This window comes from Sceloporus undulatus, chromosome 6, assembly GCF_019175285.1.
Source record: "Sceloporus undulatus isolate JIND9_A2432 ecotype Alabama chromosome 6, SceUnd_v1.1, whole genome shotgun sequence".
Taxonomy (NCBI): domain Eukaryota; kingdom Metazoa; phylum Chordata; class Lepidosauria; order Squamata; family Phrynosomatidae; genus Sceloporus; species Sceloporus undulatus.
The window spans coordinates 104,850,351-104,877,486 of record NC_056527.1 but is presented as its reverse complement, the minus strand read 5'-3'; the positions used below and the strand labels follow the sequence as shown (position 1 = coordinate 104,877,486).

General features: G+C 41.4%; 2 protein-coding genes across 2 annotated transcripts; one reads left to right on the top strand and one right to left on the bottom strand.

Annotated features, from left to right (window-relative positions):
* On the top strand, positions 1–17,712 carry TNNI3 (troponin I3, cardiac type). Its single transcript, XM_042471094.1, has 10 exons — positions 1–60; positions 5,404–5,439; positions 5,978–5,990; positions 8,806–8,988; positions 9,875–9,916; positions 10,708–10,839; positions 12,241–12,330; positions 13,575–13,751; positions 14,928–15,037; positions 15,454–17,712. Exons 2-9 carry the CDS (start codon positions 5,429–5,431, stop codon positions 15,027–15,029), a joined length of 750 nt encoding a protein of 249 aa, XP_042327028.1. The 5' UTR covers positions 1–60; positions 5,404–5,428; the 3' UTR covers positions 15,030–15,037; positions 15,454–17,712.
* A 2,507-nt stretch (positions 17,713–20,219) lies between these two features.
* Positions 20,220–26,827, bottom strand: FGF21 (fibroblast growth factor 21). Its single transcript, XM_042470994.1, has 3 exons — positions 26,046–26,827; positions 25,137–25,240; positions 20,220–21,932 (listed from the first exon to the last, which is right to left on the bottom strand). The coding sequence occupies exons 1-3, from the start codon at positions 26,287–26,289 to the stop codon at positions 21,636–21,638; spliced, it is 645 nt and encodes a 214-aa protein (XP_042326928.1). The 5' UTR covers positions 26,290–26,827; the 3' UTR covers positions 20,220–21,635.
* Between the last annotated feature and the right edge of the window lie 309 nt (positions 26,828–27,136).

The window sequence follows — 27,136 nt, the reverse complement described above, 5'->3', positions numbered from 1 at the left end:
TTTGGTGCCCATACCCCCACTGGAAACTGGTCTGTACACCATCTAGTCCCAAGACACCAGGTAAATGGGGTAAATGTAGGGTGGGGGAGAGGGGGAATTGTAAGTAGTACCGGTAAGTGCTTTTGTGCATGCATTTGTTTATCTATAGGGTATTCCTTTTTATTAGGTTATCTAGAGTCTAGAAGGAATTGCTGAGTTAATAGAGTTAAGTGATACAGTTGGTTCACCATATCCATATCCATATCCATAGTTTTGTTTTTAATCCATGGATTCAAGCATCCACGGCTTGAAAACATTTAAAAAATATATAAATTCCAAAACGCAAACCTTAATTTTGCCATTTTATATAAGGGACACCATTTTACTATGCCATTGATTTGAGTATCTGCAGATGTTGGTAATCACAGCAGGTCCTGGAACCAAATTCCAGCAGATACTAAGGGCCCACTGTATAAAATATAGTCCTACCCATATCCTTCCCTCTTTATTGATCAGTGCCAAGGTCAGTGCAGTCTTTGTAAGGTTCAACAAGCTACATACATAAGCTTTATTGTGGTCACAGACCAGCCTCTACAATTGAAAAAGAAATAATTACAAAGTAAGTGAAAATTGCAGGTACAGGAATATGCGAAGATAAGTACACACAACAGCAAAAACATAACTGTCTAGGTGGAGTACAGTACAGTAAGTTGAGCTTTAAGGTGCACAGGATTTTCTTTTCTCTACAAGGTCATTCTTCTAGAATTAGAAACTGGCAACGTCCCTGTAAAAAGATGTTTGCATACAATGTATAGACTGCAACACAGCAGCATGCACACAGATGGTACATACTCATTCAGCAGTGATTCATTTCTCTACTTCATCCCCAAACATAAAATCCCAATTAGCCCAGAGCCCAGAAGATCCTGAAGCACTTCTTCTGTATCACTTAATTCCTTACCAGTTGAACTACAGCTGGTCATCCCATTCCCATTCAGGATGAAAAGAGATTTATTAGAGTGCATTCTTAGATGCAATCAGTTCATTTTAGCCCCTACACTTTTATGTTGTTTTAATACTTTTTATAACCCACCTTTCTATCTTGAAATCCCAAATTTTTCCATTAATCAGTGATTAATGCCTGAGCAGGTTGTGTGTTTATGTGTGAGTAGGTGTGTGTGAGAGAAAGAGGAGTTTATCAAATGGGAGGAATTTCTCTTAAATTCTAATTAAAAGAAAGTGGGGCCAGAACGCATTCACTTAAAGCCGCAAGTTTTGCACAATTAGGTGAATACGCATTGCATTCAAACTGGCTCCCCATTGCCTGAAAAGAGCATGCCATTGCCCAAATTTGCGTGTGGCAGTCTATCACGCAATAACGTGAAACCACATAATTGTGTTTGGACTGACTTCCCATTGCCCGAATTTGCGTGTGGCGGTCTATCACGCAATAACGTTAAACCCCACAATTGCGTTCGGATTGCCATCAGATTATACTTCCAATTCCCCTTGTCTGATAAACTCCTATGACTAACCTCTGCTCCCAAGCTGCGGTCTATGCTTGGTTGTGTCATGGGAGTCTGACAATTTAACTGTACTTACTATCTTAATCTTGTTTTTATTTGCCATCAAAGCATATCCAATTTATGGTGACCCCATCATGGGGTTTTCTTGGTAAGATTTGTTGAGGCTGAGAGAGTGTGATTTGCCCAAGGTCACCCAGTGGGTTTTCATGGCTGAGCAGGGATTGGTCTCCAGAATCATAGTCCAATGCTCAAATCACTACACCACACTGACTCACCAACCCATGATATTGTATATTTTATTGCTTCACTTTATTAGTAAGCCCTCCCACAAAGTGCTTTTGAGCTGAAGAAACGGCGAAAAAATCTTAAAATTTAGACACCGTTATATTAGACTACCAATTCATCTGATGAGGCTATGGCGATAGTGTGAGGAAAGGGGAGCCATTCCTTCTCCTAACCAGTTTCACATTACAAAATTGCAATTCCACTTTAACTGCCCTGGCTACAGCCTATAGACCCCTGGGATTTGTAGTTTGGGGAGGCACTAAAGTTCTCTGACTGCAGATTCTAAATCCCCCTCACTGACTATTTAGAAGTATTTAGCATTCTCATCCAGAGAGCTCTAGTGTTCCACTAGAGTGCAAACACCATGATTTCTTGGGACATTGCAATGGCAGTTAAAATGAAACCATAGTGCAATAATTGCGTAGTGTGAAATGGCCCAAGATATTGGCTAACTATCCTTGGAGAGCTGGCATGGGGCCTCTGATATATGCCCTTGGACTGGCCTTTCCTCTGGCCCAGGTAAGCCTCACTGACTTGGAGGGTGCCCGCCATGGACTACTTTGCCATAAGCTCACATCATTCTCAAAGGAAGCAATGAGTAATTTGAGCAATTTTCTTCATGCTGGATGTGAGAGGATTCAAAAACAACAGTTTTTGAAGGTTATTCATTTATTCTGCACAAAATATGCATGTTTTTTTTTCTTTTTGCACAGCAGAAAGCATTTTTTGTCTAAGAAAAGGCGTTTTTGGCGCAGAAATATTATTTCCTGCACAGAAAATACTACTTTCCCCTGTGAGAATTTTGCTCAGAATTAGTCCTAGAATGCAAAGATTCTCATCTCAGCAATCTCAGCACAGTAAATAACATTTCTTCCCAGGACTATGATTCTCTGCCTAGAAAATGCAATTTTTCCCTGCAAAAATAAGGGAGAATTTTGCACAGAATAAGTCCTGGGATGTGCAAATTCTCATCAGTCCAGGGTTTTTCTAAGCACAGTCTCCTGACATTTGAGAAACAAAATTTTGACCATATATATATATATATATAGAGAGAGAGAGAGAGAGAGAGGATATTTTCTTTCTATCCCCATGGAAGGTACACTAAAATGTAGAGTAATTGCTGTTGAAAAGGAATAAAATTAAATTGGGCAAGTCACACTCTCTCAGCCTCAGAGGATGGCAATGGCAAACCCCCTCTGAAGAAATTTGCCAAGAAAACCCCAAGATAAGTTTGTCTTAGGGTCACCATAAGTCAGAAACGGTTTGAAGGCACCCAGGAACAACTTTCTCTTTATACAAGAGAGCCTGAGGAAATGAAAGAGCTGATCTCTTGAGGAAACACAGAAGAAGGCCCACCAGACTCCTCTTGCTGCATTTCTGGCTGTTCCTGGCAGCAGATGTCTCTAGAAAGGGTGCTGAAGGGTTGGTTTCACACCTAACGCTAAGAATAAAGACGTCCCTTCACAGCTTTAGGAGGCGAGGAGGGGAATAAAGAAGGCTGCCTCTGTATTTTTGCTTCAAACTATAAAATGTCTCTTATGTTCCTGAAGAAATAATTTCTTTAAAGGCAACCTATTTTTTTTTTTTTAAGTTTCTATAGGTAAGGGAAATTCAGCTCTAATTCAGCTATGCTTGAAAATTACTCTTGGCCTTCCATATCTGCAGATTCTTTATCCATGGATTCAAGCATCCACAGATTTAAAGTGTTCAAATATATATTCCAAAAAGCAAACCTTGGAATTTGGAAATTGCTTTTTGGAATTTAGAACACCATATTACTAAGCCATTGTATATAATGGGACTTGAGCATCCACGGATTTTGGTGTCCATAAGGGGTCCTGGAACCAAACCTCAGCAGATACCAAGGGCCCACTGTAGTTGCAATTTCGGCACTAGCTAAAGGATCCCTCTTTTTGGTTTTTTAAAGCTAAAAACCCTCCTCAGTCAAAGGGAGAATGAGGGTGAGCGAGAGCAAAATAATGATGGCTGAAGCGGCTCCTTCCCTCTGCTTTTCTGGCGCTCATGTTGCCTGTGAGACACATTGCCTCCCTGTGGAATGGCTTGGCCCCATTTTAGAAACTTTAGATAAGGCAACACAAATTTAGCTCCTCTGAAGAGCTCCTGCGATAACAGTCGATCCTGCGCACACTTCAGACGTATTTCTTTGATTTTTTTTAAAGCCAGCACTTGACTGCCGGTGAGCCAAAGTGAAAAATGATTAAACCACATTCCAAACATTAAAAACAAACAGATCTCCAAATGAGACCCTGTTCCTTGACTTCAGGCTATTTAATTACTGAAGAATCGGATTAGTTTTATTATACATTCTACAGAATTCTAGGATTTGTAGTTTGGTAAAATATGCTGCCTGCTCTGTATGAGAGCTCTGGTGCCTTACTAAACTACAAATCCCAGGATGCTGTAGGATAGAGTCATGGCAGTGAAAACGGTTTCAAACTACATTATTTACAGCATGGATACACCCATAGACACAAATTCGATTCTCCATACCAGATGCATGTGGCAGAACTGTAGTTAGTACTTATTATATATGCTTGTTTTCTACTTCAGTACACATCTAAAGCGTGGACATGCCCAGGGCAATGACAGAAAAGCTGTGTGATAACTGTTCAAATTTTAAAAGCTTCAGATGAAGTAAATCAGCTTGCAGGGAAATGTATAAGTAGGCTGAGATAGAAAGGCCAGCTCTGCCACTGGGCAGACTGAGGCCACTGCCTCAGGCAGATGATTTTGATGACAAGGCAACAAACTGTTAGTTTTTTGTGGTGTTTTCGGGCTCTGTGGCCATGTTTATTCCTGACGTTTCACCAGCATCTGTGGCTGGCATCTTAGTTATTGTTAGTTATTTTACTTGTTATGGGATTGTTACTTCTGTGGCTGTGAAGAGGTAGTTGTGGGATTTTTCTACTTCATATGCCAAAATAATTTGTCAGACTCCAGGTATTATAGGCACTTTGGTTTCCACATTGCAGCTGCAGATCTGGGATGATAATGAAGATGAAGAAATGATGATGATTATGATGACTGCTGATATTATTTATATCCCACCATTTTCCCAAACTAGGTGGATTGCAACGGTTAAAAGAAACAGCAAACACACACACACTAGTAGACAATATCATTAAACTATCCATAAAACTTAAACCATTTGAGAAACATTCACCAGAATCCTATATTAATTGCTAGGTTATGCAACTTTACATATACCTAACAGAGCTGCTAACAGAATTTACTGAACTGCAAGCTTACTGAATTGCGAAGATGCATAACAGGACACCAGCAGGTGTGCCTGATGTGACTTGGTAACCAGTGCATCAGGACCAATATGATATGCATCAGGACTGATGCAATGAACATCGGGACTATTGTATATTAGTCCCATTGTGCATTGGGCGCCAATCTGCATCAAGCACTTTGCTGACCCTGCTATCTGATAATGTAACAACCCTCTATGGGATATGGACATTAACCAATGCAGGTTGTGTCAATTTCTGACTAAAATTTCTAGACTTATACATAAGCATATACAGTACAGTATGTATAAATTATATATGAATAAGGAACTAATGCCTTTGTGTGTTTTTATCTGCAGTGTACCTGAAGTGTGATTTCTCAAAATGGCAGAAGAGTGAGTAGTTTTAAAATTAATCAGAGGGGTAGTAAGTGGGTGTTTTGTAAATGGGATATCTGGTTTCTTTAAAAGCCTCACATAAAGAGTGGGAGTATGAAGACTGATCTAGAACCTTCCATATCTATGATAAGGAAAATGGACCCAGAATTGATATGTTTTCTGGAATTTGTGGCTTTTGGATTGGGAGGAGGACTAAGGAAGGCAACATTTCTCAGGGTTAAGTGAAAATTGGAGTTCTGGGGATGAAAACACATCAAGCAGCTTTCAGGGCTGCTGGGAGTAGGGTGATTGTAAATCAAAGGCTACATCCACACTGGAGAAATAACCCGGTTTGGCACCACTTTAACTGCCCTGGCTCAAGGCTATGGAATTCTGGGAGTTGGAGTTTGTTGTGGGCCCAGAGTGGATCCAACCAGAATTCCATAGCTTGAGCCAGGGCAGTTAAAGCGGTGCCAACCGGGTTATCCTCATGTGGGGATGCAGCCAAAGAGGACTGGTTTTTATTCTAACTGATTGGGGTCTTCTGTTTTCATAGGGAAGAAATTACTGTGAGTACCAGCAGAGGAGCATCTCAAATCAGATACAATGACCCTTCATTTTATGTTGTATTGTGATCTTTTCCTTTCCTTAAAAGATCTTTCAAATAGAAGAAACTAGGTTTGTGTGTTTCCCTGGCACGTGGTAACTAAAATTAAAGGAACTGATGGGATGGATCTAAATAATATGCTAGATGGACACTAAAGTTCATCTACATTGAATAAATGTGAGCGTTCTACTACCCAAACAGATTGCTCAAGATCCACAATTGCAAGACATTTGTGGCTGACATATCTGTGTTTTTGTGTCTGGCCAAACTCCTTTTACTGTCTGAATCGTACATGTATCATCTTTTTAATTAATGGAATTTATGTATACTTAAATAGCAGAGACACTACAAAACCCTGTTAGTGAAATGTGAAGATGCACATTAGCACACTGGCAAGAGTGCCCAGTATACATGGAGACCAGTGGCATCAGTGCACAATGCACATCAAAGTGCACCATTGGACACTTTGTTGGCTCTGCAAAGTATTAATTCCCCACAATGCAAGTCCACTTACAAAGAACATACCTTCATACAGGATTCTGAACTGTATCTTTAACAACATAATTTTTATATTAAGATAAATGTGGACGAGCTTCTCGGCTAGATCTTGTAATATAGCTTTGGGAAAGGGTTCCAAAGATAAACTTTGCATGAGATCGCCTGGTGTAGATTACAATTTAAAACAAGGCCATTTGAAGAAGTCTTATTCACTCAGAGTGTGGAGTTTGCAGTGTGTAAGATGTTGAGTCATGGGTTCCACAAGTGTTTAAGGAGAGTCAAGGACTGAAGCAGTCTTGGGAAAAGATCTCTCCAGTTGAAACTCTCTGCCCTGATCTCAATCATGAAGGAAAGTTGTGATTACCTGACATGGAGGACAAGTTACTCTGCAAGTGTTCAATGGTGCTCTTCTTTATCTCAAGATTAAGCATTCCTGTACTAAAAATCTTGATAGTGAAAAACAGGCTTGAAAAACAGAGGAAGGTTGTCATGGAAAACATGCATACTTCCCAACGGATTTGGCGGGAACAGCCCAATAATCCTCTATCATTCCACTTCTCTGCTGCTTTAAAATATCAGATTTTCTCTCTCCTCCTCTCACTGTCTCCTTTTGTCCAGCAGCTTCCTTCACTTGCTGCAAACAGAGTTCAAAGTTCAAAAGTTGTGTTGCATTCATTTAACTCAGCAGAGGAGAGAAGAAAGGAGGAGTGGAGTCTTGCCCTACCAGTAGACTCAAGCAAAGCAAACAGCTGCAGCCTCTCCTAGATTCCTCATTAATAAGTCTGCCTGCTTGACCACACTCTGGTGTTACTGGGCACACATGTCTGGATATTTATCTGTAAAATGGTGTGGGTATGAAATTAGACTCAGAATGCTTCCTACCTTCAAGATGGACCACTATAACCCAAATTTTGGCAGCAGAGCATAGCCTACGATCAATAGGCTGGGAGGTAAACAAGCAAAATAGCAAGTACATTTCTATACAGCTTATCAGGTGCAATTAAGCACTCCCTAAGAGGTTTACAATATGTAAGCAATTCCCCCCAACAAGCTGGGTATCATTTTAGCGATCAAGGAAGGATGCCAGGCGGAGTCGACCCTGGAGTCCTGCCTGGGATTGAACTCAAAACCTTTGGGATCCAAGCTTAGGAGCCACTGAATTACAGGACAGTACACTAAGTGTCTAGCCTAACTATTTTGAAGGACAAGAGCCTTCTGATCGAGGAAAACCAAAACATAACCCGGTTTGGTTAGTACTTGGATGGGGGTCTGCCAAGGAGTACCTGGTATTGTAGGCTATGAAGGTAATGACAACCACTTGAGTATTCCTTTCTTAAGAAACCCTAGAAATTCGGGGTTGTCATAAAATGACAGAAAGCTTGACAGTACTATTACAAGGTAGTTGCCTCTTTCCAACAAGAAAACCCTTGTTCCATCCAGGCTATATTTACACTGTAGAAATAATCCAATTTGACACATTTGAACTGCCATGCTCCATGCTATGGAATTCTGGGAACGGCAGTTTGTTGTAGTGCCAGGGCTCTCTGAAAGAGACAGCTAAATGTCTCACACATTTACAGTTCCCAGAATTCCATAGCAGAGCCGGGGCAGTTAAAGTGGTGTCAAAGTGGATTATTTCGGCAGTATGGAGTGCAGTCCTTGATACTGTATAACAACTTGAGTGACATCTAGTGGCGTGAATTAAAAATGACAGAGAGGCTTATGATTTGGCACAAATGAAGTCTTGGATCTGACTGCCAGAAATACAATACACTTCCTATTAGTAATGGCTAGTTTTGCATTATCAGAAAAGATGGCATTTTTAAAAAACAATGAAGATCAAGAGAGTAAACTGGTTTAAATAGACGATCATCCAAAATCCTAAAGACATAAACCAGAAATAGGGAGGTGTCCCCCTTCAGATGTTGGGCTGCATCTCCCATCCTGGACAATTGGCTATGATACTTAAGAATGATGGGAGTTGCATACCAACAATAACTGGAGGACCAAATATTGTCCAGCTCCTAAAAGTGGAAGGTTTTCACCAACTCCATCATCCCCCTCTACAATCTTCTGTAAAAAATGGGCATTTTTAAAATGCAAAACCTGGGGGGGGGGGGTATTGTATTCTGTTAATATAATTTTATATATACCTTTTTCCAAAGCTTGGGACTCAGGGCAGCCCTTTTAAAGCTACCCCCCTCCTTCTCTATATTTCACCATGCCATTTCAGAAATACAGTGAGGGTGATGAAATTAATGTGTTCTTTATTCCTGCAGTATGAAGAGGAGGAGGAGGAAGAATATGTGGAGGAGGAAACGGAAGAAACTGTAGTTGAGACAAAACAAGAACAACCACCTCCCAAGCCTGCTCCCCCTCCTCCTCCCCCTGCTACTGTCCCTCCCCTCCGTCGGAAATCTTCTGCAAATTATCGAGCTTATGCCGTTGAGCCACATGATAAGGTGAGTTGCTGTGTTTCCCTTTCAAGGGGTTGGTTGCCTTCAAGTCAGCTTTGATTTACAGTAACTCCCTGGAGATTATCACATGGAGATAAGAAACAGAAGAGAAATGGAATGCTCCCAACATGATTGCTCAATTGCGCAAATGTTTTTGCACGACGCTGCGCTCATCCTGTATTTCTCCCGTTAATAACCTGCAATGCTCCCGTAATTTCTTATTAACAAGGGAAACCCCATGAATGGTTTGCCAATAGCACAAAGGAAGCACTATCGTGAAAACAGGGAAGCCAATAACATTTAATTCGCACTATCATGGAGCAAATATGGGACCTTTTCCTGGACTGCATTTCGGTGCAGGCAATTGGTTCTCATTGCTACGATTCTTTTTGGAGTGGATTTCTCTCTTATTTATACTGTATGGAAATAATGTTGTGAAATATGTGAAGTTTATTTTGTTCTGTGCAGGACAGAACCATGATTCTTAGACATGCACAGAAGCGCCGAAACAACTCATGCGTGAAACATTCACTAACAATATATTAATGATACAAGAATGGATGTACATGGAGAGCAATCGTGTTTCTCTGCCATTTTTGTATCAACATTGTCGCACGATTGCGCAACTGTGCGAAAATATGGATCGCTGTAGTGCTATTTTTTCATTATCTCCCAATAGCGCAATTGTAATGGAACTGGCCTTTGTGTGATTCGAATGAGCCCAATGTGGCATAGTGGTGGAGTATTGGATTACAACTCTGGAGACCAGGGTTCAATTTGCAGCTCAGCCATGAAACCCATATGAGAGTTATTTCTGTGGCATGAAGAATATTATTACTGCTTTTGTCCTGTCATAAATGTATCTTTTCCTTCTCTCTTTATTTCACCACAGAGAAAATCCAAGATAACAGCATCTCGGAAACTACAACTTAAGGTGATATTGGGAGACAGATATGTGTGGGATTGAAATGGGAAAAAAAGCATACCTGACAGAAAGTAGCTGGTAAAAAGACACACTAGACAAGACTCTAGGTGCAAGGAAGCACACTGGAAACAAATGGGATGATGGAGGGGGTCACACTGGGGAAGATGCAAGGAAATGACAAAGCAAAGAAAGCACACCAGGTACAAAGAGGACACATTGGGGAAGATTCTAGAGCATTAGAATTCAGAGGTATAGCCATGTTACTCAGGAAAATCAGTATGCATAGGGATCAGTGTACCTCAGAGACTAACTTAGACCCTATCCACACTGCAGAAATAATCCAGCTCAAGACCACTTTCACTGCACTGGATGAATGTTAGCAAATTCTGGGAACTGTAGTTTTGTGAAGCATTGAGCCTTCCCTGTCAGAGAACCACAATAAACTACAACTCCCATGATTTCTTAGCATTGAGCCAGGACAGTTAAAGCAGTCTCAAACTGGATTATTTCTGCAGTGTGATTTTGACCTAACTGTGTTAAAGCAGTTGTAGCATAAGCTTTTGTAGACAAGGTCTACTTCCTCAGGTGCCTGGCGTGAACTGGTGCCCAGGAAGTTTATAATCAGACTCTATGAATAGTCATAGAAATGCAAGAAAAAACACTGAGCACAAAGTACATGGTGAGGGGGCCTCTAATCTAAAAGCATTTAGGCCATGGCTGGCACATAGTACTGGAGGAGCTGTATGAGAATATGCAACCTCATTGATTTAGTGCAACTGTATATCCTTTCTTTACCACAGTCACTGATGCTCCAGGTGGCAAAGCAGGAAATGGAAAAGGAGGAACAAGAGAGTGCCCAGGAAAAAGAGCGATACCTCTCAGAGCACTGCACACCTTTAGAACTAGCTGGCCTTGGCCTCACAGAGCTGCAGGTAACTAGGGATGCAGGGGGAGGATGGAGCTTCACCAAGGATGAGATCTGAGATGTATCCTCACTATATGTAGTTACAATATTTTGATCCAGCTTTAATAGTCTTGGTTCCATCCTATGGAATCCCGAGATTTCTAGTTTGGGGAGGGATGTAAAGTGTTTTCCACCAGACTGCTCTACTAGTGTTTTTATTCAAGGGGAGTGTAACAGAGAATTCTAAATCCCTCCCAAAACTACAAATTCCAGAATTCAAAGATATAGCCATGTTAGTCTGTAGAACCAGTATATAGAGAGATCTTGCAACACCTTTGAGACTAACTAAAGAAAGAAGTTGGCAGCATGAGCTTTCATAGACTTAAGTCTACTTCCTCAGATGCATTTGAGTTCTTTCTTTAGTCTCAAAGGTGTGTCACCTGCCTTGAGCCCTCTGAAAATAGCCTGTCTTACAGGTGAGGTGCATCATTTGTATTAAATTAGCTGCCCCCCTCTTTATCTTCCATATACAGAATGCACTATCTGGCAGGAAGGTTTATCTTAAGTTGGTCACAGGTGAACCAAGCTATCTTTCAATCCTGTGGTTAAAGCAACCGACATTAGTACAAACAAGCTGTTCCTCTAAATAATAAAATACTGTTTGCTGTATCAATAATTTTTCTCGCTTTCAGTACCTTGCAAATTAAGTTGCTTTGATCTGTGAGTGGTCATCAGAAGGTTAATAGGGGCTTTATTTGCAGGTCTTGATTGCTTTGACACACAGTAATGAAGAAGCCAAGTTTCTGGAGGAAAACCATGCTATCAGCTTCTAAATGGAAGCTTAGCCTCTTGCAAAGTTTGAGCCAGTTGCCTCAGGAAATTAAACCCCTGTCAACTTCCAATGATTAATCACAAAGCAAAGTACAGCGAATCACTTGCTATGACAAACAGGAAATTTTCGTCATTTGAGAGAGCAGCTCTACTCAAACTGTACTAAATGTCCCATGAGGTCCAGTGTGGTGTAGTGGTTTGAATGTTCAACTATGACTCTGGAGATCAGGGTTTGATTATCCACTTAGCCTCGAAACCCACTGGGTGACCTTTGGCAAGTCACATTCTCTCAGCCTCAGGGGAAGACAATGGCAAATCTCCTCTGAACAAATCTTGCCAAGAAATCCCCATGATAGGTTTGCCTTAGGGTGGTCAGAAGTCAGAAATGACTTGAAGGTGCACAACAAAAATAGATAGGGAACCTCTTTTTCTTTTTTTATCTAAATGTGCTGAGATAGGTTGACTCCCAGAATCTCTAGCATTGCCAAGGCTTTACATTTTGCACACATTCAAAGTGTTCTTTGGACATGTCCTTCCTTATTATTCCTCTCAAACCATGCTCAACATGCTTCTTCTTGACATGCCTCCCTCTCAACAGGATATGTGTCGTCAGCTCCACAGGCAGATTGACAAGGTTGATGAAGAGCGCTATGACATGGAGGCCCGGGTCAGCAAGAGCATCAATGAGGTGAGCACAGGACCCTTTCATTCGGTTTCAGGTTGGAACTAGCCTTCTGCTGCTTTGGTGCTTCACATAATAATTGAGAGCACAAGGAGAACATTGTAATGAAGAGTCAGCATGGTGAAGTGGTTTGAGTGTTGAACTAAGGCTCTGGGAGATCAGGGTTCAAATCCCTGTTCAGCCCTGAAACCTAACTGGGTGACCTCTCAACCCCAGAGGAAGACAATAACAAATCTCCTTTGAAATTTTGCTAAGAAAACCCCATGATAGGTTCTCCTTAGGGTTGCCATAAGTCAGAAATGACTTGAAGGCACCTAAAAACAAACAACAACATAATCTTTCCAAGAGTGACTAACAAGAGTGCCATAGAGGACTGGACAAGTTACAACCTGAGGGTGACCAACCTCATAGATCTGTTGCACAGATAGAAATAGGAAGGGGAGAAATATATACTGCCCTCATGTCCTTGGGATTTTTAAAAAACTGCCTGGAAATGGTGTTTGTTTGTTTGTTTGTTTTTGAGGGGGATGTAGGAAACAGACTAGACACAAAATCAATATGCAAGTTGTGGAAAATGTAAGGATATATTAAGGATAGCCACCAGGGGGTAGTGGATCACTTTTTACACTAACATCTTAAGGGCCGCATCACAGCTGATGGGCATCATCTATGTGTCACTCTGGCTTTATAGGAAAGGCAGGAGAGCTATTTTACTTTTTCAGTAAAAGAGAACATGGAGAAGTCCTGAACCTTCTCACATGTTTCCTCCTTGCAGTCCAGTGCTTTAGCTATTTTTTTTCCATTTGTCATACTGGAAATGAACTGCTTTCATAACCAAGACTCTGACTTTAAAAGGAGATGAATGAAATTCTTTCATCAGATGCTGTTAGTTGTTGGTAGAACAAATTCCAGGCACCCTATAAAATTGCAACTGTCTAGTAATGCTAGATATCCTATAGATCTGGATTCAGAGAAGTTACTTTTTGAGGAACAACTTCCAGAATTTCCTATTAACCATGGCCACTGGATGTTGGAAGTCCAAAAATGGTGTAGAAATAGTAGAGCAGGGGGAAATAAAATTTCAAAGTGTTCAGAGTTCGGAGGAAAGTGCACTAGAGCAATCTAGCAGAGAATTCTAAGTATCTCCACAAATTACATTTCAAATGATTCAATGGGCACAGAGCAGTTAGCTCAGTATCAAAGTGCTATAACTGTGTAGTGTCAATAAACCCACTCTCTCTTTGTTCCAGATTGAGGACCTGAACCAGAAGATCTTTGACCTGCGAGGCAAATTTAAGCGTCCAGCTCTTCGCCGTGTCCGTCTCTCAGCAGATGCCATGATGCAGGCCCTACTAGGCTCCAAGCACAAGGTCTCCATGGATCTGCGGGCCAACCTCAAACAGGTCAAGAAAGATGACACGGAGAAGGTAAGGATGGAGGGGTAGGAAGTCAACTATAGTGCCACAATCATGACTACATAGGCTACTGAATACAGAGAAGTTACAGATCTGTAACTCCAGGCTATGAATCCGTAACTGCAATACAGCCCTTGTTTGTTTGTTTGTTTGTTTGTTTGTTTTATTTTTAGTATTTAAAAATAACTTTATTAACAATTCCCATTTACAAAAAGAAAAGAAAATATAAACATACAGAAATACAAAAACAATAACTCACGTATTATAACATACAACAACCAACAATCATCCATACCTTTCCACCCCATTACCTTACCTGCCTTGACTTCCCACTTATCTCCATTTGTGATCAGTAGAACTAAATCTATTATAAGACCAATTTCCTACTAAATGAACTTTCTAGCATACAGCCCTTATTGAGATATGTTTCCTCCTTCACCTATTCCTTAGATATAAGGCAGTGTTTCTCAACCTTCCAAATGCCGCAACTTTTTAATACAGTTCTTCATGTTGTGGTGACCCCCAACCAATGGTCTCGGTTCCTAAAACCATCGGAAATATGTGTTTTCCTATGGTTTTAGGCGACCCATGTGAAAAGGTTGTTCGACCCCCAAAGAGGTCGCAACCCACAGGTTGAGAACCGCTGATATAAGGAATGTAGATATGTTTCCTCCTTTATCCAGTTGACCTGGAGTCGATTGACTGTGGAATATCTAGGATATTCAACGTTGTTTGGATGGTAGGGATGGGCAACACATGAGGGCTGGACCAAGACATTTCAGTATTTGAGTGGGAGAACAAGATGGTGCCACATCCCATTTACCATGTACAAAAGTCAGCAACTGACCTGGGAGCTGTATCTTTCTTCAACACTAGTGATGGAAGAGTATCCTCAAGACATCAGGGCAGCCAAGAGATCATGCTTAGTAGGCCACATGGAATACAGTTCCCTCCTCCAACACCTAGCTGCCTCTTCCTAGTATCTGCCATTTGTGGAAACTGCTTCATTCTCTAATGGTAGGGCTGGCTCTCCCCAGAAATTACCTGACCCCCTTGAAGATTCTCATCAGGTCTTCAGCATAGCTCCTAGTCCCAAGAATACAAGAGCCATAGTTATGCATGCTTCGTACTTAGCAGGAGGCTTTGCATCAGTGATGTTTCATGAACTCCTCTGTCATCTTCCCACAGGAGAATCGGGAGGTGGGTGACTGGCGGAAGAACATTGATGCTTTGAGCGGCATGGAGGGGCGCAAGAAGAAATTTGAGGCCTCCACTGCAGGGCAAGCGTGAATCCTGAGGTGAGAGAAATTCTTTCAATAGCAGTGTATTAAAGGAGATGGATTGTACATATGTGTTGAGAAAGGATGTGATGTGCTATGCCAGAAGTGTGAAAAAAGGGAAACCGTCCTACAAGTGGATTGACTCAATCAAGGAAGCCATGGCTCTGAGTTTGCAAGACATGGGCAGGCAGTTGCCTTAAGTCAACTCAACTTGACAGCAAATAAGAACAGCAATATTTCAGATGGAGGATGAACCTTAGCCTTGTTTAAAGTCACCTAGTGATTTCATGACAAAAACAAAATTCAAACCAAGAGCTTCCTGATTCATAGTTCAGCATCTTAGCCACTATTCTACACCAATTTATAAAAGAGATAAAGCAACCAGGAATTCAGTTCAGGGTGGTTCTCTGGATTTTCTCTTCTCTTTTTTTCAGATGGATTCCCTGAAAATTCTGCTGTGGAAATCTGCCTGCATGAAGATACTCCATCCTTGAGGAATACATTCTCATCCTCATGTTGTATGAATTTTGGTGTAGGGAGGGAGAAAAGTAGAAAAGTGCACTGTAACATCTTCCTTCTCCCAGGAACAAGATTTGCAACTCAGACCATTTTGCAGAGTGCTTAGAAGAGAAGCAAATTTAATTTAACCCCTAGTATATATCCACACTGCACAATTGTAGCAGTTTGATACCATTTTCCATCCTGTGGAATCTGGAATCTGTTCACTGGGAAGGGACTGAGACTTCTCTACAAGAGAGCTCTAGTCCACTCCCCTGAATTACATACTTAGGCTCTCTAGTAGAGCATTTGAAGTCCCTCACTAACTACAGATCCCAGGGTTTCATAGGTTTGAGCCATGACAATTAAAGTGGTGTCAAACTGTGTTAACTCTGTAGTGTAAATGTATCCTCAGTCTACTGTGTACACACTACACACACTTACACAAAAGAGTGATACTTAGTCACAGTTACAGTTAAAAAGCAAGATGTAGGAGTGGTCCAGGGTTCTGCATGTTTAAAAACTGGAATCATGCTATCACATTACATCTCATTACATTTAGAACGAGACTCTTGGCTGTTTTTGGTGCAACAGACTTAACTCAAAAGGGTGACCACAACTAAGTACTGAAACACTTTATTTGGAAAAGATCTTGGATACAGTCCAAGGAATTCTTAGAAAAAGAGGAATTCCACATCGCTGTTATACTTCATTCTATGGGACTGCTGGTCATAAGACTGTGAAGTTTACTTTGTGGCACTGCAAACAACAGATGTGGTGTCCCATGATGCACACGCATTTCTTGTTCTTTCCAGTTTCCCAGGTAGGGATTTCCCAGCCCCTGTATTTCTCTATAATCTGCTGATGGCAGAGAAGGAGGGGTGCATGTCTGATGATGGAGGTATATTCATCGGTCTATCTTATCTCTATCTATCTATCTATCTATCTATCTATCTATCTTAAAACACTAACTTGTCATAGCATCTCATGATAAGAGATTCAGTAGTTGGCTCTCCAATCACAGAAGCAACAGAGAACTGCAGCCTACAAAATGCAGAATGAATAAACACAGGCTAACTGCAGACTGTTGCAGGAAGAAAGAGGGTGTGATGAAGTCAACAAATGGGAAATGAGGGATGTGGTCCTGTATAGGGAGATGTAGTTATGTGATGTAGCTACAATGGTTTCCTGTTGAAATCCCCACTCAAACTCACCTTTTCTTAGCTGCAACACTCTGAACCTGGCCATTTCTTGGTTAAAAGGAGCAGCAAGCAAGCTGGACACACAATAGGCATACCCAGAAATTACAAGGTCTCCAGAAATCTCCAGAGGTTCAACAGGTGATGTCATTGCTCTGGGTCCAGCCATAGGAATATAACTGGACACTTGTCTTTTGCTCTTCCCACCACCGCCTACAACAACCAGGATGAAGGCCAAGACTGGGGACTGCAACTGAGAACAGTGGGTTGTGGGAGATTTTGGTCATTGTGTGGCTGGAATAGTGAGCAGAAATGATGTAAGCCTGACTTACGCCATTATAATTCAACAACAGGATGCCTGACAACTTGAATTGATGTTCTTGGGGAGACATCCAGACTAACAACCAATGAGTATAGGCACAGAATTCAGAGACATAGCTGTGTTAGTCTGGAGTATCAGTATGCAAAGGAATCCTGTAGCACTTTTGAGATATTAAAGGCTGGAGTGTGCCTATACTAAGATGGACTTTCCATAAAGGAAAAAGAAATGCTCTTTGGGTGACTGTAATCCAGCAAGAGTTCTTGCCTTCAGAAATGAAATGTCTCATCTGTTTTTTGTGTGTGGAACAGCTAGCAGTCTACAAAGTGTGGGAGTGGAACAGTATGAGACAAAACCAACCTTAGCTAGTCAGATATCTCTTTCAGCAATCTTGTGTAGATACAGCCAGGGCCACTGGGGGGGGGGGGGGAGTGTTTCTGATCCCAGTTACTTGCTGCTCCAGTTCTACTGTTTTTAGAGCTAGTTGCTATTTCCTGGAGTGCTCCCTGATAATGTGGACATGCTAAGACCGTTTTTAAAAATATATATATTTATTGCTCAGCCACAAAGGCTCTCAGAACGGCTTACAGATAGCTGACTAGACAATTCCCTGTCCTCAGGCTTACAATCTAAAAAGACATGACACAAAAGGAGAAGGGAATGGTGGTGGGGAAGGGGAATAAATCCAGCAATTCTTCTGTCCCTCTGAGGCCTGGACCAAGGCAGATGAACTGGAGGGAGGCTAAGCCTGATGGACCTGGGTCTGCCTTTTGCTCCCTCGAAAGATCATGATGTCACTTAGCAATCAGTAACTTTGTGGTGCCACATAGGGAGCATGAGAACATCACGATGCCACAAGATATGGCTATGTAATCATTACGGACTCTGTTCCTGGGGAGGACAATGCCCTATTTCATCATGATTTAAGAAATCACAAAAAATGAAGGTAGAAGAGAGGTTGATTGGCATCCTGCTCATGCCCTTGCTAGCAACTGCACTTTTTCCAGGTTCACAAAGTGGTGGTGAAGGAAGGTAGACAGAATCTGTCATCTTTTGAGTGCCCTTTTTCTCCAACACCTCACTTGGAGAGGGGTTTATCATGGATGTTTTGCTGATGGCTGATTTCTTCTTGCTATCTCTGTCTACTCTGGTAGGTGATAACAGGAAGAAAAGTAGTTACAACAGCATAATGTACCAACAGGATTCTAGTTATCGCTAATGAAAGCTGTTGTGAAGCCCCAAGACATGGGGATCTCTACTCAGAGTCCTCAGAAATGGGCTGCCAAGTAAGAAATAAATCAGAACTGAACCAAAGTGGTCTTATCATGTTCCCTTCCCTTTGTGATCCCAGATTAGCAGGGAGCACTCCAGGAAATAGCAACTGGCTCGAAAAACAGTAGAACTGGAGCAACAACATTGACTGGAATCTTGGTGAACTACAGTGATGTAAGTTGGATTCAAATCACTGCAACTCTCTTTTTGCTCATTATGATGGCCTTAATTGTTTTACCAGCCATACAATGACTGAAATTTATTCAAAACTCACTTTTTAAGCATTGCTGCTTTCTGGCATCTTGTTACATAGTACAACATCACTAGTAACTGGTGTGCACATTTATGATCTTGGCTCCATTGCCATGACCACAAATGGCCCCACAACCCACTTTAAAAGCCAAGCAGCTTTACCAAGGGACATAGTTCTGCAGCACAGGTGAGCAGGGTGCTGAAGGATGACATGTCCATCTCCCTCTACCAGTGATGCATCATCATTCAGCACTCTGTTTGCCAATGCTCCATCCCTCCATATGGATGCCTGGCTTTTAAGGTGGGTCTTGGAAGGCATATGGAGTGTACCATGACACTGTAGGGCGTTGATAATAGACCAAGAAAGGGTCTGATAGGTCCAGTGAGGGACCGTATTAGTTTGGGAGTCTAGAATCGAGAGACTCAGTGTAGCCCGACTCTGAAAGAGGGGTCTCGGTTGCAGAAGTTCCTGAGGGAATAGTCAGTAGGGAACTGCTTGCTCCAGAGTGGGACAGTTAGAGGAAGGGTCTGTTCCAGAGGGGAACTTGGTTATGGTCTAGAGTGAGTGATTTTTTACCAGTTAATGATTCTAGTTGAGGGAGATATTATAGTAAACCTGAATGACGATATTATTGTGTATAAACTTAGAAAAGTAGGCAAATAGGACAGTGCCAGTTTCCTTGAAATCTAGTAACAGTAATACTCTGTAGTGAGTGTAACAGTTAAAACAAAGCAACCTCTAAGAAGCAACACATGCCTGAACTAACAGCAGTTTAATGCCATTCAGTTCAAGTCATATCTGTTTAAACCCTTTGTTCAATAAAGTTCATATTTTGTTTTATCTAAAGGCTTGTCTGCCATATATATTATATCCACGCTACTATTATATAATACTGTGAACCTGAGTTTTAAACAGAGTGCTGTCATCAATTATATTTGGTGGTAGACCATAAAAAGTCATCACATATTGGGTGGCAGCGATGAGATAATAAAAGTCCCAAGCACCTGCCACAATAGAAAGGGTGTCCGTTACAGGATCTGTTCTTGCTCCAGTGAACATCATCCCCATATATGCTTCTGAGTTTAAATCCATGATGTCCAGTGTACGTTGAGAGTACTGTGTGGCCCAACCCCAGTTTGCGATCACTGTCCCTCTCCAATTGTCTGTCATTCCACTTTTCCAGCTTCTACAGCACTATATATATATATATATATATATATATATATATATATATATATAAATGTCCCAGTTTCATTCCTCTCCTCTCACTTTCTTCCTTTCTCCTCATCTTACTTCATGCTGGTGTGAACTGATTTCAAAGTACAAAAGTCCTTTGCACATCCCAGTAGGCTCAAGGGGAAAAATTGCTAGAGAATCTCCTGGCTTGGGTCATCTTCCTTATTTCTTTTGCCAACTTGACCACACTCTGATGCTGCTTGGCCAGGCATGTCCTGGTTTTCCTCTGTGAAATGATGAAGGGTCTGGTGTTCTTTCAGAGCATCTGAAGATGGTCTGATCTAAACCATCTGCTTGGAAGGATAGATCCCAGAAAACTGGCTTGCTTTGTGGTCAGGCCCCAGCTGATAGGCACAGTCACAACATAGCCTAGTATTAAAAGCTAAGAGATATCACCTTTGGACACCTTTTTAAATTCAGCACCATATTTTTTAAATCAATGCTTTATTCATCTTTTTAAAGTACATACGCTACACTTTGTCCATTCTTATATTTGAGGCACTGTTCAACAGGAAAGCACAAAGAACTAGATAATAAATACAGAAAACAAGATGATATTTAAAACAAAGTTGAGCAGTTATGCTGGGAAAACACAGTGCTGTCACAGTACTTGAAATCAGAGTGCTGGCGTAACACATTTGTCCATAAAACACTAGTGCTGGAAAATACAGCACTTCCATGAAAAAACAACAATACAGCATATAAATACATAAATAAATAAATAAAAATGATCGGCATTGAGTGCCCTTCCCTTAAACTGTTTCATAGATGAAGTGCAGCTGGGATAATAGTATTTTTATTCGGGATGAGAGGAAGATACTCCTCCTGAGACCCTCCAGATCTTGTTGGACTGAAACTCCCAGCAGTTGTAGCCAGCACAGGCATCAACAGGGGATAATAGAAACTATAGTCAAATGACAACTTGAAGGCAACAAGTTCTCCATCTCTGCTTTGAGGTAACTTCAACTGGGAGCCCATTCAAAATCAAACTGCTTTACAAGCTTGTCAGCTGCTTCTTATGTTTTATCTATTGCTTATAAAACAAGCATGGTACAAATACTTAATCTCTGCAAACATGAGCAGCCGCAGAGAAGATGAGAATAAACAGGGCTCAAAATGCTATTATTGACTGTTGTGGTCTCTTCAGACCTACAAAACCTCACTGCTGCATTGCCACCACTTTCCTCCTCCTCAAATATTCACTGAAGAGGAAAAGGATGAAAGCACCAGTGAAGAAAATCTAAGGCACAAGATCATTACAAACATATCAGCAGAACAGATTTCAACAGCCATTCCCTCTCCAGGAAGGGAAATAAATATGGAGAAATATAATATACATATGTTTTTATAAATAGCAATATATAAATTATTTGTCAGCAAAAAAAAATCTTATTATGCCTATCTGTTCTGCATCCCTCAATAAATAAATTTGATATATAATAAATAAGTCATTTAAATAGAGGGGAAAGAACTCAAGCTGGAAAGATGAATAACAACAGCATAAGAAAAGCAAGCAAATGTCCATCCAACACGCACACCCTCCCAAAATTTGTCTCTGCTGCTTGACATTCTGCATGTGTCATAGAAACACATAAATTATACATCTGTTTGCAACACCACTAGGATGCAGCTATGGCAGTTTTGGGATGCTGGAGTTGAGGATACAACATGAAGATAGTCACATTACAGTGTCTTTCTACCAAATGCAGTGTCCTCTTTCTTCTCCTGTTCTCCCTCAAACTGAAGTGCTTCATTGTATTTATGACAGGAAAACCCAGAACTCCAAGTCTGGCAAAAGTTCTACTCATAAGACCTCCCAAAATCCGGAGTCCAAGTTTATCAGAAGACATAGCTTGGGCTCATGAAACCAGGGTTTTGGCCTAAGATGCTCAGAGGGTCAGCCGACTCAACATCCAATTGCTGTTCATAGAAGTCGTAGTCCACAAACACGGGTTCAAGGGGGATTTTGTTGACTAATGGCAGGAACTGGGAGAAGGGAGGCAACTGACGGCTCTGGCCCAGGTTCCCCGTTGAGCTGAGACTGATAGGAATATTGTAGCTTTCAGAATAATAGAGGTTGTAGCCATCACGGAGAATCATCTCACGGAAGTTGCACGCCTCCTCAGAGTAGAACAGCTATTGAAGGAAGAAATACAATGAGATTATGTCTCCATTTATGGTATAATTGTTGCTGTTGTGTGCCTTCAAGTTGTTTAAAAGTTATGGAAACCCCAAGGTGAACCTATGATGAGGTTTGCTTGTCAAGATGTGTTCAGGGGAGGTTTACCATTGCCTTCCCCTGAGGCTGAGAACCTGTGACCTGCCCAAGTTCACCCAGTGGGTTTCATGCCCAAGCACAGAATCAAACCCTGGTCTTCAAAGTCATAGTCCAACACTCAAAACACTACACCATGATTAGCTATGCAAATATAAGTTCCATTATGGAGTCATGGTATTCTAGAACCATCAAGGGTCATTAGAGTTTGGAAAATTTACTGTTTACACCACTACTCTCACAATTGCTTCATCAGCATGACTTGCAACTACTGGCCCTTTCCCTCTGTACAATTATTTAAAGGTAGAATAAAATGATCCAGAAGTACCAGATTGTTTGCAGATGGAGTTCAACAATGTTTATCCTTCTCGAAGTTCACTACAGACCAGCCACACAAGTCCCACCAAACCACCAGATTAATCTGCATTGGTGCATACCAAGGCCAAACTGAGCTGCACCATATTCTCGGCAGAACTCTGCAACCCCAAGACCAGGGATGAGAATTGTTCAGTCCTCCAGATGTTTTTGAACTGCAATTCCCATGGTCCCTAAGCACCATGGCTAAGGGTAAGGAATGCTAGCAATTGTAGTTCAACAACATCTAAAAGGCTGCAGATTCATAGCCCTGCACTTTACCAACATGATTACATGAGATCAGAAATAGTTGCAGAAGTGGACAGGAATGGATCTTGTTAGTGATACGAAAGCACAAGTGCACCTTACATCTGTGCATGTTGTTTTTCTGCTCATTGAGGAGGCCAATAGTCTTTCCCCTCTTCACAGTAAACAAAGTCACCCCAGAACTCATATGTTTGCTGTGACAGAGTCCCTAAATAGTCATTCCATGGCTGATGGAGAGCAGTGGAAGGGATTGAATAAGTAGCTGATTATGTCTCATAGCCAGATACAAACCAATGACATTGTCCACAGAGACTTTGGTAGATCTTGATAGATTATGTCATAGGTCCACCACTGGCTATGGGGCACAGCCAGATGCTTCTTCAGTCTCTACCAGCCATAAAATGGCTGTTTAGGGGTCTACCTCAGTAAAACCATGAGTCTTGGGGATGGTGTAGCAGAGTTCCACCTATGAAACTTTTGCACTACATTGGGTAATATAGGATCTCAGCCATTGTTTTGGACCTTGCAACCAACCTCTTAATCCCCTTGCTATGCTCACTTCAGTGGGTCTATGAGAGGGAATGCAGCAATATAGAAACACACACATTTCATTATTCAAAAGCTGCATCGGTAATGAATGTGGGGTGGTTTTTGTACAATTCTGCAAGCACAGTGCATAAACTCAGAATTTGGTTCAAGGCCAAGAGTTTTAATGCATTTATTATTTCTTTACTTCCATCACAAACAATTAACCATCTGTCAAAACAATCTATAAAATAGTCTGGGACCCTGAGAATAACAGCTTGCATGCTTGCTATGCCCCTATGATAGTGCAAATGGACCTGCAAGTACACTATACACATGCTAAAATTGAGAAGCAAAGGGTGAGATTTCACTTGCTGCACCATATTCCTGGAACTGCTTCCCTGAACATCTGTGGACTATCTTTTCTCTTGCTAGCTTTAAATCTGAATTAAATACTTTCTTGTTTTGTAAAGTATTTGGAACTGTATTTTAATATTGTTTTATAATTTTATATTTGAATATATGTATTGGTTGTTTTTACAGTTTGTATTTTAATTGCATAACTTGCTTAATTTTGTATAATTTATATTTTATTACTTTTAGATAGTATGCCATTGGCAGGTTATATGCTGTTTTGATGATGTCTGTAAAGTGCCATACAAATTTATGGCACTATATAAATAAGCAATAAAAATAATAATAATAATAATAATAATAATATAGAGGTGCTATGATCTTCATAGTTCTTTGTGTATATCCATCACTTGCATAAAAAGAATTGTTCAAAATAAACACAATTTACTCAAGTTGCTTGCATTTGTTCTCAACATGAATTACATCTATCATGATGCAATAATTTAATTCAATGTTTAGGTTAAAGTATACATAACCCTTGCAATGTATGATTTTTACCTACATTATTCCTAATGTGGCCTACAATGTATCTGTTGTTGTTGGGTGCCTTCATGTCATTTCTCACTTGTGACAACCCTAAAGAAACATGGGGTTTTCATAGGGTTTTCTGGACATAGTGTTCAGAGGAGGTTTGTCATTGTCTTCCCAGGAGGTAGAGAGCATGTGGCCTGCTCACATGCTGAGCTGGGATTCAAACCCTGGTCTCCAGAGTCATAACATTCAAAGCACTAGGTCATTGTGGCGCCACAATGCATTTAGGGGTTCTGAAATTTCCAGATTATTTCAATTTACATTATTTTTGTTTGGCCTAATAAAGATTTTATCACATTATGGATTATGTAATTTGTTTTATGATCAGCATGGCCACCCTGTATTTGCAAAATTTTGTGGTTATTTATACAGCCACTATTTTTTTTAAAGGCAACAATGTGAAGAGCCTGAGCATGGATCTTCAGTAGAGTTGCCAAAATCAAAACTAGAGAGGAGTCCTGTCCCTTTAATGGCTGTGTAGAACAGGGAATTTCAGCAGGTGTTGCTTGCTATCTGGCCACATGACAAACAACACCTCATGAAATTCCCTCTTAATACACTACTGTTGAATGTACAAGAAGCATCTCCAGTTTTAAACCTGTCAGCCCTGTGATTTGGCCCTAAGAGAATCTGTTCCAGGCATTTTGGCTTCTAGAGTTCTGCATCTAATCCACCAAATCCCCATTTTGACCAAGAGGACCAAAGAGCCTATAAATCTCCAGCCAATGAGAAAGGGGTTTGCAGTTTGTTGTGGCACCAAAGCTCTCTGACAGGAAGGCTAAATATCAGTAATACTCCAAATCCCGTAATTTCATTGCATTGAGCCATAGAGGCATCCAAAGGAATTAAGCTGCTACCACTAGTTAGAACAGGCTATTGCAAAAAGGAACTAATAAGTTGCTTGTTGTTTGTAGCTAACTTTTTCTGAACTAGGCCCCAGACTGCCAAACATACACAGAGGCAACCAAACTTACTGAGCCATAGAGACGTCCATTGGGCTTCATGCAGAGAAATCTAGAGGTCTTTTTGGCCTGCATGCGAATGATTCCTGGCTTCACAGCTTTGATCTCCATCAAACCTGCAAGAAATCCAACATAGAAGAAGGGATGAATGGGGAAAACCAACAAGTCCTTAACCCATGTCATTTTCTAATAATCTAGTCACCTTCCTCCTGTTCAGATCTCATTTGGTTGTCAGATTCAAAACCAGAGAATATTTGTATATTGCTAAATCTCCCACTATGGCTAAAGAGTAAGTGCCTGTACATTCTCCTACCCCACTGGCTGCCCCATTCTGTCTTTCTGGTTGCTTTGGTTTGCATTACTTTTTTCTGTGAAAGTTAAGATGGAATGATAGAATGGAAGGGGCCTCATAGTCATTGAATCCAACCCCCTGCTTGGTGCAGATCTCCAGCTAAAGCATCCCCAGTAGATAGCTGTCCAGCCTCTTTTTGAAGGCCTCAAGATAAGGAGACCCCACCACCCCTCTAGGCAATTGGTTCCATTGCCAAATTGCTCTTACTATCACTCCTTCTTCTCTTGAAGAGTGCAACCATGTCAACCCTCAGTCTTTTTTTCATCAAGCTGGCCATGCCCAGCTCCTTCAACCTCTGCAGAATGGGGCAGTGTCTTTGCAGTGCTCACAACTGTACAAAAGTGGGTTTCAGAGAGCACAGCTCACCATCATCACAGCACTGGCAAAAGCCACATCTGCTGAAATTCTAGTTTCTTGCAAAGCTCTCAGGGTATTTTTCCCTTGTCTATCTCCCTTCTTCCCAGGGAGCCCAGATGTATTTTGCCATCCCGTCCGATACATACAAACTAGCATACACATAAAATTCAGAATTTTCCAAATGAAAATCAAGGGTTTCACCAAATACTCACTGAAGGGATTCTGAAACCTGGATCCATGCACTGTGCCATCTGACAAGATCTCCAAGTGGAGGTGTGTTTGCTCGTCCGCTGTGTAGAGGTGCCGAAGCCGGACCTGCCCATCAAATTGGTAGATGGGATTGGAATTTGGCAGCGGGAGAGCAGGAGCTGTGTGGAGCAAGGCAGCCCAGAAAGCAAGGCTGATGAGAAAGAGGAGGCTGCTTTTGCATCCAAGAGGGACAGAAATGGCCATCATGGCTTGAAGGAGATCAGACCCGAGAGACAAGGAAGGCCTAATGGCAGAGGAAATGTGCCAGGTGCCCGAAGAACACCCAGAGATAAATTTAAGGTTTTGGGTCTTGCAGTTCTCTGGACCTTACTCTTTTCTCTGGAGAAGAACCAAAGAGTTCTAGATCTCTAAGCCAGCAGGTTCAACTTACTAGGACTCACTTCTCATCCAGCAGCTACCACTTGGAACCCTAGTACCCCAAGTCCCAAAGAGAAACTTCAGTCTACTAAGAATGGTTGAAAGTAGTTTCTGTTGGGTTTGGGGACTGATTTTTTTTTTTTAGTTTGATTTTTTTGTTAAGAATCCAAAATCCAATCGGTTGAAATGTTCAAAATCAGGGAGAACTCCTTCTGTTCCCTTAGAGCTGTCTCAGTCCAGACAGGTTTGCTCCCAGCTAGCAGGCACGGGGTGTATATATACAAACACACGTTCGGACAGGAGTGAATGCCCTTCCCCTTGGCTTTCACTCTACCCACATCCTTTCTTCCCCCCCTCTCCACACACACTCTCTAGGTCCAAAGCCTGAGTCACGGGGTGCCTATAGCATGCCTGCTGCCCCAACGGTGGGGTCACGAGGATGCCAAAGTCTAAACATTATCATTCCACAGCTGCTTTCATGCCTCCCGACCGACAGGAAAGGATGATGTAATACCTGGGAAATATAGGAGTGAGAAAGAAGGGAGAGGGAGAGAGAAAAGAGGGGGGGGGGGGGGGGTGAGGAAGCATGGGGAGGGAGAAGCCAGAATGGGTGTGCTTACCTCAGCTTCTTGGCAAAAGACCATAAACCTCACCCAGCACATGCCCTACATCCTGT